Source organism: Cloeon dipterum, chromosome 2 (assembly GCF_949628265.1).
Source record: "Cloeon dipterum chromosome 2, ieCloDipt1.1, whole genome shotgun sequence".
NCBI classification, from domain to species: domain Eukaryota; kingdom Metazoa; phylum Arthropoda; class Insecta; order Ephemeroptera; family Baetidae; genus Cloeon; species Cloeon dipterum.
This window is the reverse complement of record NC_088787.1, coordinates 15,788,625-15,807,609: the sequence shown is the minus strand read 5'-3', so window position 1 is coordinate 15,807,609 and position 18,985 is coordinate 15,788,625. Positions and strand designations below refer to the sequence as shown.

General features: G+C 37.7%; 3 protein-coding genes across 5 annotated transcripts; 1 reads left to right on the top strand and 2 right to left on the bottom strand.

The window, feature by feature from the left end:
• Window positions 1-468: 468 nt before the first annotated feature.
• Window positions 469-3,947, bottom strand: LOC135935768 (ras-related protein Rab-11A-like). 3 transcript variants are annotated; one of them, XM_065478323.1, is made up of 6 exons: window positions 3,790-3,947; window positions 3,560-3,604; window positions 3,374-3,495; window positions 2,835-3,183; window positions 2,376-2,533; window positions 1,021-1,194 (listed from the first exon to the last, which is right to left on the bottom strand). In XM_065478323.1, the coding sequence occupies exons 2-5, from the start codon at window positions 3,597-3,599 to the stop codon at window positions 2,394-2,396; spliced, it is 651 nt and encodes a 216-aa protein (XP_065334395.1). In that variant the 5' UTR covers window positions 3,600-3,604; window positions 3,790-3,947; the 3' UTR covers window positions 1,021-1,194; window positions 2,376-2,393. The 3 variants fall into 3 exon arrangements, with proteins under 3 accessions (XP_065334393.1, XP_065334394.1, XP_065334395.1); XM_065478321.1 differs by lacking the exon at window positions 2,376-2,533 and having other exon boundaries at window positions 469-1,194; XM_065478322.1 differs by lacking the exons at window positions 2,376-2,533; window positions 3,790-3,947 and adding an exon at window positions 3,657-3,740 and having other exon boundaries at window positions 469-1,194.
• Window positions 3,948-3,997: 50 nt separating this feature from the next.
• On the top strand, window positions 3,998-5,980 carry eIF2Bbeta (eukaryotic translation initiation factor 2B subunit beta). Its single transcript, XM_065478319.1, has 3 exons — window positions 3,998-4,153; window positions 4,330-4,940; window positions 5,004-5,980. The coding sequence occupies exons 2-3, from the start codon at window positions 4,347-4,349 to the stop codon at window positions 5,496-5,498; spliced, it is 1,089 nt and encodes a 362-aa protein (XP_065334391.1). The 5' UTR covers window positions 3,998-4,153; window positions 4,330-4,346; the 3' UTR covers window positions 5,499-5,980.
• A 228-nt stretch (window positions 5,981-6,208) lies between these two features.
• Window positions 6,209-16,550, bottom strand: mei-41 (meiotic 41). Its single transcript, XM_065481640.1, has 29 exons — window positions 16,357-16,550; window positions 15,881-16,101; window positions 15,645-15,815; window positions 15,434-15,594; window positions 15,212-15,370; window positions 14,953-15,157; window positions 14,790-14,902; window positions 14,620-14,729; window positions 14,027-14,562; window positions 11,534-13,497; window positions 10,430-11,480; window positions 10,238-10,377; window positions 10,068-10,184; window positions 9,863-10,011; window positions 9,531-9,803; window positions 9,185-9,478; window positions 8,912-9,128; window positions 8,601-8,785; window positions 8,338-8,549; window positions 8,111-8,283; window positions 7,919-8,059; window positions 7,705-7,865; window positions 7,522-7,645; window positions 7,364-7,471; window positions 7,182-7,308; window positions 7,015-7,129; window positions 6,811-6,964; window positions 6,517-6,759; window positions 6,209-6,465 (listed from the first exon to the last, which is right to left on the bottom strand). Exons 2-29 carry the CDS (start codon window positions 16,098-16,100, stop codon window positions 6,286-6,288), a joined length of 7,803 nt encoding a protein of 2,600 aa, XP_065337712.1. The 5' UTR covers window position 16,101; window positions 16,357-16,550; the 3' UTR covers window positions 6,209-6,285.
• Window positions 16,551-18,985: the final 2,435 nt, after the last annotated feature.

The window sequence follows — 18,985 nt, the reverse complement described above, 5'->3', positions numbered from 1 at the left end:
GCGGAAAGCATACATTTATAATTTAAATTATTTAGGTATGTTGTACATACTGCTTTTGTTAATGATGATGTTTCTCTTCAAAATTGATTTATAAGAGGATAATTACCCTTAATTGCATTTTTCCAGCTTAAATAATAATAAACAATTTTGTTTGTTGCCCATGGATACTACTTAAAAATACTTAAATATGTTTTATGCCTTTAAGTATCCTATAATCTGGTCTACAAAATATTAAAATTATTAAATAATTAATGCTTTTTCTCACTTTTTAGTTACATCAATATTGCGAAAGCAGAAACTCCTCATGTTCGAAGTTCTCTTAATTTTCCTCAACCAAATGACTGTTGAAAATTTATGAGGCTTGTTCTATTTCCAAAAAACGATGTACATTTATAGCACAAACGATAACAATTAACACAATTAAATGTAGAAGATTTTTTCATTTTTCTGAAATCAAAATAAATAATATATAGATTCAATTAGTTTTATTACAATTACGCAATATAAACATATTTTGAAATAGAATTGAATGCAAATATTATTCAGCAGCTATCACCCAGAGTGTGTACATGCATGCGCAGAGCTGTTCCAAAACCAATTAAACCATCTCAACAATTGTGCGAAAATACAATTTTCGTGTGCTTTGAATTTAGCGCCTGTGAACGTTTAAAATAACCTTTGTTTTTTTCTTGCGATCCACGTCTCTAGCATCATCTTACAGTTTAACATAATTACAATTTATAAAAGCTTCCATTAATGCAAAATTACAGCATGTATGCAGCATCTAAAACTAGACGGTAAACTATAAAAAAATACATGAAAATAATTTTCTATAGATGTGATAAGCCAACGCCTATATGAAAATCAGAAAAGTTCGCAATTAGAGGCCCAGAACAATGTAAAAAGTGTACAATGATGCCAATCTATAATAATACAAGATGGGATGCAAAATATGAGTAAAATAGTAATTATAATATTATAAGTATCTTTGAAGATAATGCTGACTTGCAAAAATCGCTATGAAAGGAAAGTTTGAATGTGTGATTTATTGCGATGAACAGCAGGATGACATTTTGAAACCAGATTCCTCTTGTGTTGTGGCCTCAACATGGATTGGTCTCATGTCGTGTGGATTGCGTCCTCTCCGGTCCATGCCAGAATCAACTTGTCTCATGGACACAATCCGGTAGATCTCTGGAAAATTGAATGCATTAGCATTTAGGCATTTTAAAATACAATAACACACGGATAAAACCGTCACATTAACAAAAAATAGAAAGAACAATTCATCGCCAATATGTTTTTAGCGTCCATGCAAACTACAGGCTGTATAATATAATTATTATATAATATTATTACTGACTGTTATTTGGATTTGGATACGCGTGTGCAGACGAACAAACATAATATTTTCTAAGTTAATTTCTGCAACTCCAGATTTTTTTATTTCATGCATTTGCATTCCATGCTTTCGTTTAATTTCAAAAATTTCAAAAAAATAGTTTTGTGTGTTTAATACCATATCTGCTAGTGAGTGCCTCAAAATATTGCTACTTCATTGAATTCAATTGTTTCAATAGCATTTCAGCAAAAAAAAAATCGAATTAAATGTTAACTTTACTTATAATATTTGCTTTATTGTAATTTTATTTAAAATTTGCTCTTCATATCTAGACGTGCAAAATCACACAAATTTTGAAGACCATGAGAATTTTATTTCCTAGTTTTTACTTTCTTAATGATGGCCGCAGTTAAGAATTCATAAAATCCAACCCAAATTGAATATCAACAACCTCTTTAATGATAATAGGCCTATGAAAGTATCAACAATACAACATTAATATTGTTTTTAGGATAGCAGTTTGAGAGAACCTAGCATTACTTTTCACAAGTTGCTTCAAACTGATAATTGAGCTTTTATGAAGGGAAATTTAAAGAAGAATTCACTGTGGAAAATACAATTAAGGCGTCCTCTCTCAAAATTACTTGTTTAATTTTGACGATTTTGTTTTGTTGATTTGATGACCCAATATAAGGGAGCTGCTGAAACCTAAGACACTACAGGGCATTTTATAACTTGGCTTAACGCTGAAGGCATTTCATTAAAAATTTAAATTTTTAGTTGTCTGGAAGATCACTTCAGTTTAGATGATACCACGGACCTTGATAAAAAAAAAACGTTTCTGGAGCAATGAAAGCGATTTTCATTTTCAGCCATGAGAGTACAAAATTGACTTTGAAACACACAAAAAACGGGGCAAGTGGTACGGTAGTTTTATTTTAGAAAAAAACATGAACAAATGATGATACAATAAGCCATGCAAAATTAAAAATTGCCACATTAACAATTGAGCTGATCAGAGCAGAGTTTGCACCTGAGCTAACGCAGTGACTTATGTTTGGCAGCATTGCCTGCGACTGCCTTCATTATTGACTGTGGGCTTAACGTCAATTGTTTCAACATTGTGCGGACGGATTGTATCTCCATCTGGCTGCTCCCTGATTTGCTTCTGGGACACAATCCTGAAGATTTCTACTCCCAAAGAAGAAAGAGAGATTAACAATGACCCAGATATAGTAGCATAGATATTATCCGATTGGTAATTAAGCGTGCGTGAATACCACATTATAATTATTAGCTTATAATAGTGACAAAAGAAGAAAAATTGAAGATAGGTGATCTAAGATTATGTATTCACGAGGACAAGGAGTAAGATAACTAAAAAAGTTATTGATTTAGAAGAGTTACAGACTTCTGAACCAAATAAACAGTTAGTCTGGTAGGATAAAGATAAAATAAGAGAGATTTGCGCCAAAATGCACACAGGTCTTACCGGTGAGAATGTTTTGGAAAGCAGTCTCAACATTGGTGGAATCCAAAGCTGAAGTTTCGATGATGGAAAGGCCATTCTTCTCAGCAAACACTTTGGCCTCATCAGTGGGCACAGCTCTCAGATGTCTCAAGTCTGATTTGTTGCCCACCAACATGATGACAATGTTCTGGTCTGCGTGGTCTCTCAGTTCTCTCAGCCATCGCTCCACATTTTCGTAAGTGAGGTGTTTGGCAATATCATACACCAGGAGGGCACCGACTGCCCCTCTGTAGTAGGCAGAAGTGATGGCTCGGTATCTTTCTTGGCCAGCTGTGTCCCAAATTTGGGCTTTTATTGTCTTCCCATCGACCTGATTATAAATGCGCAATTAACAATAAAGTAGAACATGATCTTGTATTATCATGTGCAAGCAAAGAGGAAAATATGTAAAAGAAATTGCATATTTAAATGATTGCCTTTTACATTTTTTGAAGTGGCCGTTGACCTTGGGTGTGCGCAACATTTGCATTAAGTCTTTAGTGTTTTAAACTGATAGTCACCTGAATGCTCTTGGTGGCAAATTCAACACCAATTGTGGATTTCGACGAAACATTGAATTCGTTCCTTGTGAATCTTGATAGCAAGTTGCTTTTTCCCACGCCTGAGTCTCCGATGAGCACCACTGCAAAAGATTTCCTTAATAGGAACACTTCTTCAAAATTGGCTTTCTAGGCCTCAGATTATACCTTTGAACAAGTAGTCGTATTCGTCGTCTCTGCTACTCATTTTTCCTGCACAGAAATACGTCAAATATGGAAAAATATTGCATTATATTAAAGGTACATGACTCATCACAGAGAAATAACATTGATAGCTGACTTTACTCTAAAAATATTATTGTCACTTAAGGCGTATGATTTACACAAGCTGAGCGAGTTAAACTACCGAAACCAAGAAGATTATTGATTTTACTTACAATTGGATATTAACTGCATTAACGAAAGGAGCTGGAAGGGATCGCAAAAAGTGCAAATTTGTTGCGAAACTTTGACGGCAAACGTCACCGGTGCACAGATCAACACCCCCAGCTGAAACACTGAACTGGAGTAGCTGACTGGCTGAAGTGGGCGTGTGCTGAAGGAAACAGACAAATGACAGTCGCGCTGCGCAACATACATGCATGGTGTTTAGAGATGCTAGTGCAATTGGTTGAATTGAATTGAACACTGATTGAGCACGAGCACGAATACAGCGATTTTTTCAACAAAATGTATCCTTTCCTGTGACAAGAGACTGGATATGTAGTGGAATAGCTGATTTAATTCAACACCATTGTCATTGTAAGCACAAGTTTATCATGGATACAAATTATGAATTTTTTTTATTTATCATAGATATTAGCACATCCAGCTGGGGACTGGTTGGGACTGGGAAGGTTTTAGATTATGTTGTAATAATACATGTAGGTTGAGTAAAAAATTACACAATTTAATTTAAGACTATAATTTGTTTTCAGTGGAATTTTTTGGGCGTATGAAATCCAGGATGAGTCAATTCACTGAGATTCGCAACAAATTGGCGTTTAACATCAAACACGGCAACATTCAGGGCTCTCTGGAAGTTGCGAAAGCCACCGCCAATTTTGTCGACCTCATAGCGTCCAGTGATGGATGGACCGTGGCTTCTGATCTTTTAAAGATTGTAAACGACGAAGGAAAGAAGCTAACAACAGCCCTGCCCTTGCACGCAACCGTCGCCAATGTGCTCCTCCAGCTCATGCACATAATCAGGGCCGAATATTATTATGCGGTCAACCAGTCGACTCAAGCGGTGCAGAGATTCGTGGAGAGCTGCATGAATTGTGAGGAAATTCAGGAGAAGAAATTCTCAGCCCAATGCCCAGGCTTGAAGGATGCCATTTTGGACCACATTGCGGAGTATAAAACAGAACTGGATCTATCTGTTGACAACATAACTGAGCAGGCAGCCGAGCAGATTCAACCAGGAGAAGTCATAATGACGATCGGGAGGTCGTCTATTGTTGCAGCATTCTTGCAAGCAAAAAAAGCCTCAGAACATTTTTCAGACTTCCAGGTTGTTGTTGCTGAAGGTGCCCCTCAGTGCGAGGTAAAAATTTAACAATCACATCATGCTCGAAATATAATAATTATTATTGTTTCATTCCTCTAGGGGGTCAAGATGGCAGAGCTTTTGGCAAAGAGCAAAATACAAACCACGCTTATATCAGACACAAATATTTACTCGTTCATGTCAAGAGTGACCAAAGTCATCTTGGGAACCAACTTGGTTCTCCGGAGTGGTGGCCTAAGAGCCTTGCCAGGAGCTCACATGGTTGGGCTTGTGGCCCACGAGCACAAAGTGCCTGTGATTGTCGTCGCGCCAACTTACAAGTTCAGCAGCATGCTAAGCGAAAGTCACCGATCTGACAACGAGACTTTCAATTTGCTCGCCAACCCTCAAGGCGTGGCCAAGTTCAAAGACGGTATAATTGCATCAAATGTTAAAGTGCTAAATCCAATGTATGATTTCGTCCCGCCTGATTATGTCAGCCAAGTGGTCTCTAATATTGGGACCTATGGAGTTTCGCACATGTTCACAGCTATTAATGAATTGTATGGTGCTGTTGAAGAGAGTGCCAAAGACTTAAAAATGGCTGTAGTCTGATGTGTTGTTTGCTGACAATGAGTTTGAACAGGTTAAATGACTAAGCTATATTCAAATGCGGGGAAATGTTCAAACTGACAGTGAGATCTAATAAATCCTGCAAGCTTTTGATATGGATGTTATACACATTTTACTAAATTAAATTTGAACTCGCATTTTATTGCAAATCTGAAATTTATTTCACTAATTCAATTACTTATTGAACCCTGCAAGAAATACACTAGGCAATTTTGTTAAAATTTGGAGAAACCGCTTGATTTTTTAAATTGCTATCAACAAAGTTTAGTTCTACTTTGTGATGATGACATTCACTATGTTGCTTAGTAATAACTCACACTTAAATGCATCTTTAATTATTCTGAATTGACACTTACCTAGTTAATCCTCTGGTTATAGATGTAGACTAGAGGGATATTATATGATTGAGGACTGGTTTTGTCATAATTTGGTTTCATGAAATAAATGTGTTGATTTCTGAATAACTTCTGTTATTTCAACTTCAGAATAATTATTATTATTCAATAATAAATTGTGCACTATCACATGATTTTAAACTATAGTTAAACGCCAAAAAATCCTTCGTTTATTTTTTATGGTCAGGCATAGAAAATTAAAAAACCTAAAGAGATCAATTAAATAACTAGGAATATTACACATTAATGCCCTATAATTTGCGCTATAGTTAAATGGAAGAAGTGCTAAAGAGACAGTTTATTATTAAATGCGGTTAATATAACCAAAGCATCAGCTTGATTTATTAAACTATTATCAACATAAGGCATTAAACTTAAAGGAAAGCACCCCATCCAGGATACATCTGACACAAATTATTCACATCTGTTGCCTGAGCAATGATTGCTTTAGCGTGTCCTTCAGGAGACAGGCTCATTTCAGCTGACGCATCAGCAACTTTATCATTCAGCATGCCGGCGAGTCTCATGTGCACTCGTTTCAATGAGGCAATAACCTAATGAGAATAAGTGAATAAGGTGAATAGACCCATTATTTTATTTCTTACTGATTTGTTCATGAATTCTTGCTTGACACTGTTTTCAGCGTCACTCATCCTGTCAATAGTGGTTGCGTCATACACGATAGGCCTCAAAACGCCGAGAAGTGTTAAAACGTTGTTCCTCATGACACTTAGAGTGAGCTCAACAGCTTTCCGAAACGGCCCTTCCATGCCAGATATTCCCATAGCTTTGATCATGTTGTGGGTCAACCGGAAGGGCACCTTTTCTGGCCAAGGTAACGTCTCTCCCTAAATTAAATAAGATTGTTGGCATATAACCACAAGCACAGGATAGACTACCTTGTTGAAAATGCAGTTGTAATCTACATGGATCGATTCTCCAGTGGCGATGTCCAATGTGATGTTTCCACCATGCCTATCTCCCAGACCAAGAATGTACCCAACCACTGACATCACAGCTGAGGAATAAATAAATCTTTTCCTGGCTTCGTTCCTATACAACAATTGAAAATCTTGGTGTACTTTAAATCAGATAAAGTTTACCATGCAGAATGGTCTGGGAATTTCCAATGGAACCAGTCACTCAAGACAGGAGGATTAGCTGGGATGAGCGCATTTTCAAAAATCCTCCGCTTTGTCTCAATGGTATCATTTTTCTCTATAACAGAATGGTTAAAAGGAATAATAATAATATTATTTAACGGGTTTACTCAATTCTTCTTTTGCATCACATTTTTCTCCTTTGCCTTGGTAGAGAGTCATGATCACTTGGCGCATTGTGGTCAAATTGGGCACAAATTCAATGAGTCCACAGTCTTCTCCTAATGGGACAACACTCTGAAAAAATATATTTTGAAAACTGATAGAAGTAACATTTTGTTAAATTACTCACATAGGTCCTGCAGCTTAGTCTTCTCTCTTTGCATTCTGTGCATTGATCTAATAATGCATTCAAAGCCTGCATAAAGTGCATCACAGTGGAATCAATCCTTAAATCATCCTGAGGACATTACGATCAGTTTTTCTTCAACTAACAACCAAACACCTTACTTTGTTCTTCAGGAGCCAGGAGTATTCCAAACCATCAGAGCCAGAAAATGTGAACTTCTTTGGTTTTTGCAAGGATGTAATGATCGTTACAGGCTCCAAGACACCAGTTATGAACACAGGTTCTCTATAGAAAATTTTATACAATTTTTCATCAAGAGCCAAAATATAAGCAATATTCCTTGCCTTGGGAACGCATTGTAGTTTTTGAAATCTGCAGACTCGTCAGGAAGCACAACACTCATCAATTCATCTGTGGGCATTAAAATCTTGATACCTTTTGGAGCTCTGAAGAACTCGACCAGTTTTGGTGCAATGGTAGACATCCTAGCTCTGGAACTGGCACTCTAGAGGGAAAAAAGTCAACATCTACACAATAGTGTATTTTACAAGTATATACTTTGATTTGAAGATGCCCCAAGTCGTATAGAAAGCTGTTCAAATTGACGTAGTTGTCCATCAGTTTGTTCATTTCGTTGTTCTTTTCACCAAACTTGAGCAAAGTCTCCTGGATTCTGTTAACCCTGACAGTATGCGACACCTAAACAAATTTGAATTCCAAAACTTTTCATTTTTTTAGATATTAATTAACCTTTATCATTGGAATCAGCTTCCAGAGCATCTGGTATGGGTGAGCTTGAAGAAGACCCACAAATATTTCTTGAATGAAGGTGTATACTGGTTTGTATGGGTTGCACAGTCTAGAGCTGAGGCTATTGAAGCACACGTAAAAAGCATACGGAGGCAGTTTCTTTTTCAGAGTTCCTGCAATGAATTAAGTTGGTAAAACAGTTTTGAGAAACAACACCAGAAACTCACTCAAGTGATCTTGGAAGACATTGAATGCGTTCAGCAATAGTGCTTTTCTGGCGGCAGTTTGTTTGTCATTTTTGCCATTTGAAATGAGCTCATGAAGTTTGGTACCAGTGTTTGCCCAGATGGTGATCACTCTCGGCAGCGATTCGTACACATGTTTGACACCATATGTCAACGCACTGCTGTAGCACCGAATAATTTCCTTCAGGGCATTTCTACAATCAACTTTTTAAAATACAAAAGATATTATAGTGATAATTACTTACAAGCTTTTTTCCTCTCCTGAAATCAAGTCTTTGCTTGTCTTGATTACATCCCACATCCGCGCATAGTGGATCCATGCTTCTTCGCTTTGAGAATAGCAGTTAACTGCAGCTCTGTACAGGACTAATGATTGACGAGCATCAACAATTTTCATCTTGTAGCTGTATTCAGCAATGAGCAGCATGGCCTAGAATAGAAGATAAATTTAATAACTGGCGAGCCTAGGCATAGTCTGTTTTTGTACTGAAAATTACGCTAAAATTTAACAATGCCATTATATTGGATGTACAATGGTTGATTTTTTAATGCTAACCTTCCCACAAATAGCTTGCTGTTCGTCGCTCTCCATGCCTGGCCTCAAGTTTTTCCTATCAGGAAAATGCTTGTTGATTCCCCTTTGCAAATAAATCAGGGCCAACTCCTTTGCTCCTCTTTCCCATTCTAGCTGAGCTTGTAGCACAAACGTTTCCTTCAGTCCACACTGCTCACTGCTGATTAAGTAGCCTAGTGCTTGAGGGAACTGTCTGTGGCTGCAATTTATGTTGGTTGAGTATCATATGCTAGAGTTATAATTGTGAAAACAGACTTCATGGACACTCTTGCACTCTCAATCCAGAGTTGACCTAATTGCTTTTTGATAAAAGAATCAGTTTCAGCAAAGCCAGCAAAAGTGTGTTGTAGTAAAGACAGCAGTGTTCGTCTCACAGACAAAACCAGCTGGAGTCCTTTCCACGAGAAACTGATCCTTTTTTGCCTTAGTTCCATAATTTCCAATGCAGCTTTAATCTTGGTCACTTGGTTCATACTGCTCAAACTTCCCAGCTGTTCGTTTGGATGAAGTAGCTTCACAACTATTTCAACGTCAGTCAGCAGATGCATCCTGTTATTAAAGCTCAATTAAGAATTTCCATGTATTCAATGTAGATCATTACAATAAAAATGCAGGATAATTGGCAGCATATGGACTGCTATTTGCTCCACACTGATTCAGCCAGCTGCCTAACGCATCTCTCATGACAACAATGTTCCTTTTGGCCTCACCAAAGGCACAATGGAAAATGCTGTCAAGTATTTTAGCAAAGTAGAAGGCCCAGGTTAAGTCACACTCCCCAGCATCTTCAAGTGTTAGATGAAGTTTTTCCCACTCTCCAGTTCGCCAGTGTGCCTCTAGCTTATTTGCAGTGAGGCTTCCATTGAATTTGGAACTAATTTTAACAAGGAAAAATTAATATTGATTACAACAACAAAAATTATAAAAAAATACCAGTTGGTTTCAGAGTGATGTTTTTGATAGATCCCAAGGACAGATTGGTACTGCTCAAGCTGGAGATAAGCCTTGATCATGTAGCACACGATATCATGAGGGTCCCCTTGCCGACTGTGCAGCATCTTTTCGTACCAAATAATTGACTCCTAAGGCAGGATTGCAGGCAATGATTGACATTGAAAAATATTCTGATTAAACTCACCTGAAACTGTCCGCTCATTTCATTCAGGAGAAGTTGTTCAGACTTGGCTGTGGCCCCCGTCCTGAGGGAGGAAACTCCATTCACAAAGTCAGAGTTTTGTAGCTGAGAATGGACTCTCTGAAAGATTAAGAATTTATTTCTCCCCTTTCTTATTTCATAGAAGTTCAAACCAAAAAGAGACTCAAGCAATCTTCCACGTTTTCTCTCCTGTTCAAGCAGTGCATGTCCAAGTGACGCAAGGCTCGGAAATTTTCATTGCAAGCATGATTTTGCTCTGCTGACACTTTCATGTTGAACCGAGCGATGAACTCTGAAAATATTTATGATTAACAAGAGCTGTTGCAATTTAAATCTTATGATACTTTTGTTTATTCTGTACTTGTAGGCAAGAGTTGAATTTGACAAGAACGAAGCTTCGCTGCAATTGGAAGCGCGTGATGATCGTGACTTTCCAGAGCTTGAACCTTGTGGAGCTTGCTCAAATTCCAAATTCCAGTGGATGATGTAATCGATCAGAAAGAATATCAATTTTGAACACTTCAAGCTCATCTCATTTTGAGTCAGGTTTGAAGCAACTGATTCCAGTTCCACAAAACTCTGCATATCAAAATTTTGCTCAAGTGCTCTAAATATGATCTCAAACGATTCCTCTTCTTTCAGATTGCCTACTGGTTCATGCATGTGTGCTGCAGCAAGCATTTCCTCAACGATCATATCAATTTCTTCAGCACTAGCGGCCCACACAGCATGAGTGAATATGTGAGGCAGAAAGAAATGAATGTTTTTCAGGTCGATTCGAAAAACCAACTTGAGGGCGTCAAAGGTGTCACGGATGCACTTGTTCTTGATGAAGGATATCAATCGCACGACCCAGTGGAAAATCCAATCTTCAAAAGTTCCAGCATAATGAGAGTTGGCAAGAGGATGAGGAAGTTCGCTTGCTTCAATTGCCTTTTTGCAGATGTAAGTGGATGTGAAGAATGGCATTAACATCGACTTGGTTTGATCCGAAAATCGGTTCCATATCTGCACAGGAGCCTTTGCTGGTTCATCTTGAAAGTCATTGGCTTTCATGAACTCTTGGCACACATAGCCAATAACATCCATGTCTGCTTTCTTCGTGCTTGACTGGAATCCATCCAACAAAGTTTCAAGAGCTTTGCAGACAAAACTGGCACACGAGGAGTCAATGAAAAAATTGGCAGAGTCTTTGAAACCAAATGCCACAATCCAGTGGCTTGGATCAATGGCTCCCAATTCGCTCAGGCATTCAATGCTGGGAACTCTAAGACCAGAGTTTGATGATGAGGCTCCAGCGATCAGTTTGCCGATAACGGAGTTCAAGTTTGTGCTTTCTCGTCTGTGGCTGAAGAGGAATTCCTGCACTTTAGGCTGAGTTTCCACCAAAAAATTCTGTAATTTTGCAATAATTTATAAAACGACATTTTACTATTGAGAAAAATTACCTTCAAAACTTTCAGGGCCAGAATCCGACTTTCCACATAATTATTTGAAATTGCTAGCAGTTTTCCTTCCAGAATGTCCTCATAGTCCATAGCTTCAAAAGCTTCTTGGCAGCTTTTTAAAATTCTGTTGAAATTGAGCTCTTCCAGAAGTTCAGTGAAGTTGAAAAGGTCTGGTGCGTTCTGTCTTATCTGTTCCTTGTTGGTGATGACAAAGAAGCCAACAATCGCCTTGGCTTCAGATCTGAACTGCTGCAAGTTTAGGAAAGTCACATTTGTCAACACTGTGAACATCACTGGTCCAATTTTGTCATTCTCCAATCGGTGTAAGAAGGTCAGGATGAGCGAGCAATAAGCCTTCACCAAACTCTGCTCTTCAAGGGCTTTGAAGGTGCAAATGACATCCAGTATCTTGCTGTAAAATTGGGTCACCGCTTCTTTGCTCATGAAGCTGATCATGTTTGTAAAGCCCAACAAAGACCGCAATTTCAGGTCAGCACTTGCGTATTTGTTCAACACATTGCTCTGTATTGTATCCAGGATTCCTAGCATGTGGTTCTGAAGGTGCTGTGAAACTTCTTCAGGACTCAGTCCAGGATTATCTTCACTGTCTTTTAAAATGTTAGACAGCTTGTCAACGATTTGTTTTGAACTAGAAGAGCAGTTGATGATAACCTGAATCACTATCAAGGTGAGATATCGGTCAATGTTATCGTTGCAGTCAGCCAGTTTGAGATAAAAGTCCAGGCAGTCAGGATGTTTGACCAGAAGCATGGGGTACAGCATGGTGTGCCACTTTTTGAGCATTGTTTGTTGAGAGACATTCAGGTACACAGCAGTTTCAGTTAAGATGTACAGGAAATTTGAGTCAACAAAGCACCTGGGGATCAGAATTTGCAGGAAATGGAAAAGGTGCTTCTTTAAGACATCTGGTCTGATGTTGAAAATGTTGCTGATTCGTTGGAAGCAGTATACAGCACTTCTTTCACTTGGATCCTGTTCTGCCAATGTGTCTATGACAACCGACCAGATATCATCCTGAGACTGGAAGAATAGAACCATTGGGTTGACCAGATTGATGCTGACATACTCTAGTAACACAGCTTGATTTAGTCCACAAACATCTTCTTTCCTCAAAGCAACCAGCTTCACGACTATCATCATAATCGGCTTGACCAACGAATCCAACTCAATTCTCAAAAGCGGATCAACAGCGCAGAGAACTGTGTTCCAGTCTTTCTTTTTCTTCCAGGTAGTTTCAATCAAAGAATGCAGTGAAGTAATGATCATGGTGGCAATTTCCTCTTTGGTCACAGAGTTGTTCTTCAAATTCAGCAATGTTGGCAAATTCAAGGCAAAGTCAGTGGCAATAAGAGAATCATCATCTGTGAGGAGCTGTAGCCAGGTTTCTATGTCTTGCAAGCTGAATGTCTTTCCTAAATGCTGCACTATTTGAGGGAATCCTGAACAGAGTGCTCTCCGAACGTCATCATCTTTGTGTTCAATCATCTGTTTCCAATCTTCAGTGAATTTACCATTGAGAAAGTTCCACCCTCGTGGCCTGGATGAGATAATGCTTTTTGTACATTCTGGACAACAAATTCTCACTAAGATCTTGGTTGTTGAGATGAATTCCCCTTCTATGATGCTTTCTTGCACCTCACATCCACCTGACAGGGCACAAACTACGCTTGGGAGAATTCCTGCGGCAGCTCTTGATACTCGAACATCATGCACGCTTTTTATTTTCTTGAAGGCTGCATACAAGGGCTCAATGTCGTCCCTTTGGCAAGTGGAGATCAGGACCGGAATTGCTTGGAGCATAATCACCATGTGGTCTCCACGCAAAGTTGACAGGTTGTTTAAAACCACCTGCACTCTCCAGGTACTTGGCCGAAATTTTGTGTTGTTAAAGACCTTTACAAACAGTGCCAGCAATTCATGCCTGAAATCATTGTCTTTGCCAACTGAAAAATAAATTTTAGATTATATTAGAAAATTTATTGAACACCATTCGGTGTATTACCACACACATTATACATAAAGCAGCAAGAGGTGAGATAATTATTTTTTAACGTGTATTTTGCAGCTTGCAATTTAATATATGGTACATATCAACACAAATTTCATCACAAAATTTACATATACTATTTACAGGTGTCCAAATGAATCTGATTTACTTAAAATCAAATATAGATTGTATTAAAACTTAATTTATGTTAAAATTTAAATAAGAATTGATGTGTACATAAATTTACAGGACACTTTGTACTTAACTAGTAATGGTTTGCTGCCTTAAATAGTTGTTAAGTAAAAAATGTCTTTATTAAACAGCAAAATTTTATAAAAAAGGCAACTGCATTTCAAACAAATGTGATAAGAGCTGAATTATTTATTTTGTTCATAAGTTTGTGCCATATTAGCTAATATATTAATTTTGATAACCGATTACAATGTTAACAAGCTCTTAAAATTATTAAGTTGGGCTGAACATACCTTTCAATTGTTTCTGCACAGAATCGGCGATGATATGGTACCATTCGAGTTTGTTTTGAGTAACATTAAGGTCTGTTTCATTCCTCAGCCAGGGCAAGCCACAAAGGATTTCAATGGAACTCAAATCTGCGGGTTCTAGTTTTGACGACTCCGGTAAATGGCGAAGTACATTCAGCATGTCCAAAATCTGGCTCCAAGCAGTCAATATCCTCTGAGAGGTCACTTTGGGTGGTGTTTTGCTATCAAGCGCAGTATTTTCAATGCAGTGCCTTGGCAAGACTCCCATTTGGGCAACAATTTTTCCCAAGTGCAAAGGAAAGAAGGAAAATGATGCGTAGGCAGTTACTCTTTTCTGCTTCTCATCAAAGCTGCAAATTGATACTTGAAGGCCATTGAGCACCATGTGCAGCTTTTCAATTCCATTGAAAGTGTCTGTGAGATCTTGATCCTCCATTTGAGCTATTTTATCCAAGATTTTTAAGAAAATGCTTTGCAGAATTTGCCACACTTTGCTCAAGTCTTCAGCATGTTTGAAGCTGAGGATAAGAGAATTAATTAGTTAAGATCATAACAGAAAAATAATTCCGGCATACTTCTTGGCACTGGATTTGACAGGAGACTGCTCAAAGTTGTTAGCTTGGAAGTTAGATGACCCTTTCCTAAGCTCAGCCTCCATGTATGCCAAAAGTAGGAGGCCTGGTACCTGTAAAGGATGAAATTAATATCTTCGATAAAAATTAAAAAGGGGTTGGAAAGTACTAACCATGGAAGTTGCATTGAACTTGTGTGCAAGCCATTTGATTTCTAGATCACTCAAGCCAATGACATGGTTACTCAGGAGAGTACACACCAACTTTACAAGGCTGCTCTGATTAGCTGGGAAACAGAATTTTAGTTCATATGAATTGTCAGCAAAAAAAGATTACTATTTTGTTGCACACAGCAATTCTTCATAACAGCGCCTTTCAGTTTGCCAGGAAATGGCAAGTTAGCAAGCTCTTGAATGGGGAAATTGGGCCTCAAGAAGATTCGAGCAACTTGATTTTGCAGTTTCATTAAATCATCATCATCCTTGCCTGACTTGCTTGCCTGAACTATTTCAGAGCAAGATGCGGTGAGCAGAGGTATACACTGAATTCAACAGTACTATAATACCTTTGCATGAATATTTAATTTAGTACTCACAGTTAAGTTTTCATGGAATGGGAATGAAGCTAAAAGATCTTTTGAAAATAGATCGCTGTATTTGAAAATGCTCCACGCCTCCAGTCTTTTGAGAAGAAGTCGCCAAGTTTGTTCTCCGAGAGGGGATTGAAGAGCCAGTTGATAAGAGCTAAAGATCACCTGCAATTGGATATAAAATTTCACGAAGTTAAAATAAAAGTAAAATAGGTATATTATTATTACATCTGTGAGGAAGGAAACAATGGGATTTGCGCTTTCTAGGCTGCCAATTCTTACTGCTGTTCTGCAGTCTGAAGGAAATTCACTGGCACTATTAGCACAGAAGGCACCAACAGTGATTTGTGGATAGAAGCCAACTGGATTGACGTAGACATCCAAGATCACTGCAAAAATAATTTTTTCAGGTTTCGTTTGAACAAAAAAACAGGCTTACTCATCAGAGTTGACATGAGGTTGTCCATTAGACTTTTGAATAAATCTCCACAGTTGAAGTAGACAAGCTTTAAAAGTTTCTCATAAAAATGAGAAATATCAGGCACTTTTGTATAGTCCAGGTCTTTGGTGAGTAAGATCAAAAAACAATTGGTCATGGTATCCAAGAAATCTAAAATCACATGAATTAATTTAACACAAACACTTTAATCAATCATTCTAGATAAATTAAAATACTTTGGTAATCTTGGACTGCATATTCAGTGTTGCATGAAGGTGTTGGGCAAAAGAGGTTTGATTTTTCTTCTAGGTTCACAAAGATCTGGTTGAACGAAACCCTGAATTTGGATTTGATCCGCTTCGGATGCTGGATAAAGATCCGCATCATCTCAACAATCGCCTTCCAGTAAGAAGACACCTCATCTGAAGGAGATGAACTTCGGTTTTCCTCGGCCATGCTGAAATTATTTGTAAAAAAAATTGTAGATACATAGATAGCATACTAAATAACGGGGGGAAACAGGACATCAAAGAAAAGAAAACAATGAAAATAAATTGTGAACTAAATACAAAATAAAACGTGTACGTTGTCATGTTATAGCTCTGCATGGAATTAACAAACACACGAAAAAATTTCCAGTAATGCACATTGAATAAAAATGTTAAATTCATTTAGTTCACAAATTAAATTGGAGACATTAACATTAATAAACCTGCTATTCCAGTTATTGAAGGTAGAGTCTAAGGCACTTGAAATGTTGCTAGATCATTGCATAACGCAAACTATCTGACATTAGAGCAAATCATTTCGCGCAAGATCTTCATCCTCTTAATCTGCTGCCGGGGGATCGCTGGATCGCTGACATTATTTTGGCGATCATGTGTGTATGTATTTGTTGTTGCTTGCCGCGAAGAACTGTGATTGGCCACTCGCTGGTGAGCAACGCTCCGATTGGTAGGAGATTTATTTTGAAGGTAGCCTAGCGCCAAATCGTCCAAAAGAAATGATTTAAAGTTCTTTTTCCCTGTTGTTATTGAATCTTTTAGGAAGGGGGTGATAAATATCTCTAGGAGTCTTGAACAATAATTGTTAATAATAATTATTATTATTCTTCTTTAATCAGTCGTTTATGACTAACAGAACACAAGGACCTGCTTAAACAGGATTTAAAATCGATTTTAGAATAAAATTCTTAGACAACAGGTAACCAATTTTAAACGTAAATAAATTACCGTTTTAAGAGAATAATTAAGTTTGATAAATCATTCTGAATTAAATTACGAACAACTTAAAATAGAAGAAAGAATTTACCCGATTGATCAGGGTCCTTCGAACTTAAACGCTAGGTATCACACATACTCTTTTAGAAGTGCAACTTAACTGCTCGCGATTCCGGCAAAATCTGATTATATCATTAAAAAAATTATTTTTCTGTTGCAACGAATTTCTAAAAAATATCGCCTAACAAAAATTACAAACAATACCCAAAACCAAAAAATGTAAAAGGATCTCCGCATCCACTACAAATCTTTTTAAAAATTTTCTATATCTAAAACTTCCTGTATGTGAATTGATGGTGCTATTGTACGTTATTCTTTATTCTGTACGGATGGTAAAAAATTGAAGCAGCCAACAATAATGTGCTATAGGTACATATTACGAAATAAGCGAAAATATTTGTTAAAGAATTTGACCAATAACAATTTATTTAAAATGTCGTAGTTGCCTATGGCTAATTGACGTGTTTCATTTCTAATCTCTTCAAAACTTCAGCTAAACTTGAACTCCATAGCTGATTTAATCAAATATAAAATTTCTCTAAATTGAAGGCCAGCTTATTATAATACGACAAGGTTATGGTATAATTGAGTAATTTTCTAAATCACACTTCTCTTGGGAAGCGTTATTTCTTTGTTTTTACCGCAATGAAGAAGACATATTCTACGTTATAATAAAATTATTCAGTGGGCTGGGTCCCTGTGCGGCCTGGTGCGCCCATGTTATCCGTTCGCGGTGTTATTGGGACCCGGGTTTCAGCATTCGTGCTAGTGCAGTGCGCGCCCTTCCCGGTCCTCGCACAGGGATAAAAAAGAGCAAAAAATGCAGCATTAACATACTGTATTATAAAAATCATAAAAATATCAATATAAATAATTGTTCATACTATAAAAAGGTAATATTTTGGAACTATTGATTTTATTTGACTTTTGGTTTTAGTGCACTTGATTCACAATAACATTTCCTTTTCCCAATGGGCCAAAATGTGCTCAGACAAGCTTCTCCTCTTGCCTATATACAGTTGTGTAGAAAAGAGTCGGTGGATGAAATCTCTTTCGCTAGAGGAACAAACAAAAACAGCATTTTGGTAAGAGAGTGGCGGAAAAAGTTGTAGATGCAGAGAGGGGGCAGGCAGAAGATATAATTTATTGAAATGTAAGTGAAAATAGAAACGCAATCCATCTTGCTCATAAGAGCGTCGGCGAGCACGCATTTTTATATTATTTCATCTTCTTTTCTGTCTATGATGTTGTTATTGCGGAGAGAGATGATAAGGGGTAGCGCGAGCGGGCCGGGGATAATCCATCATTGGCCCGACCGACTCCACTAACACTTGACGAGTTCCTGACAGCCTCCCAACACAAGACATTAGAATATGAATGCTCTCCGGCCCGCTCAAGGAAATGCGAACGCCCCTTTGGCTCCCATTCCAAGAAAATTTGTTGTGCTGGCACCATATTGGTGGCCAGCGGAGAAAACCTCTATTGGTTGGCAAAATATCACAAATTTTGAATTTGTCTAATTTCCTTTAAAAATAATTTAATATTAAAGATGTCAGTGAAAGTAATAATCTGTACTATTATTTCGGTAAAATTAGCTGGATGCTTATTCTTTATATTTTTAGCAAATTTCCAATACTCTTGATTGATCTAAAACGCATTATTGCAATTTGTGCCACGTGCTGCTAATTAATTAGCTTTTTCTTTCTAGTTTCTGTTTCTAGAGTTGGTGCTCTTTAATTTTCACGGAAAAAACTATAGCAGAACAGCTAAAAAATTGTGATGCCAATCAAGCCGTTTTTTAGAATTTTAGACGGCAAATATAGCAAAGCAAAGAATTTTCATTGTATTTTTTAAGCGAGTTAATTGTCCTTCGCGTTGGATTTTGCGAGTTTTGCTCAGAATTTGAAAGTTTCTCAATCAACGCCGGACTCCAGGCAGGCTAATTGGGAGAATCGGGTTTACTCAAGGTGCACCCATCCTTAACTATATTACATAGGTCATAATATATGGCGCCCCTTCAGTCGGGCGCCCACCCCACAAGCCACTATGGTAGTCCCTGAC

Coding starts and splice junctions, on each gene's coding strand:
- LOC135935768 (XM_065478321.1), bottom strand. CDS start 3,599: ATGAGTAGCAGAGACGACGAATACGACTACTTGTTCAAAG. Junction 3,184..3,373: donor TTGCCACCAAGAGCATTCAG/GTGACTATCAGT, acceptor ATTTATAATCAG/GTCGATGGGAAGACAATAAA. Junction 1,195..2,834: donor TTTCCAAAACATTCTCACCG/GTAAGACCTGTG, acceptor TCAATTTTCCAG/AGATCTACCGGATTGTGTCC.
- eIF2Bbeta (XM_065478319.1), top strand. CDS start 4,347: ATGAAATCCAGGATGAGTCAATTCACTGAGATTCGCAACAAATTGGCG. Junction 4,941..5,003: donor AAGGTGCCCCTCAGTGCGAG/GTAAAAATTTAA, acceptor TCATTCCTCTAG/GGGGTCAAGATGGCAGAGCT.
- mei-41 (XM_065481640.1), bottom strand. CDS start 16,100: ATGGCCGAGGAAAACCGAAGTTCATCTCCTTCAGATGAGGTGTCTTCT. Junction 6,965..7,014: donor TTCCCAGACCATTCTGCATG/GTAAACTTTATC, acceptor ATTGTTGTATAG/GAACGAAGCCAGGAAAAGAT. Junction 6,466..6,516: donor AAGAATTCATGAACAAATCA/GTAAGAAATAAA, acceptor TATTCTCATTAG/GTTATTGCCTCATTGAAACG.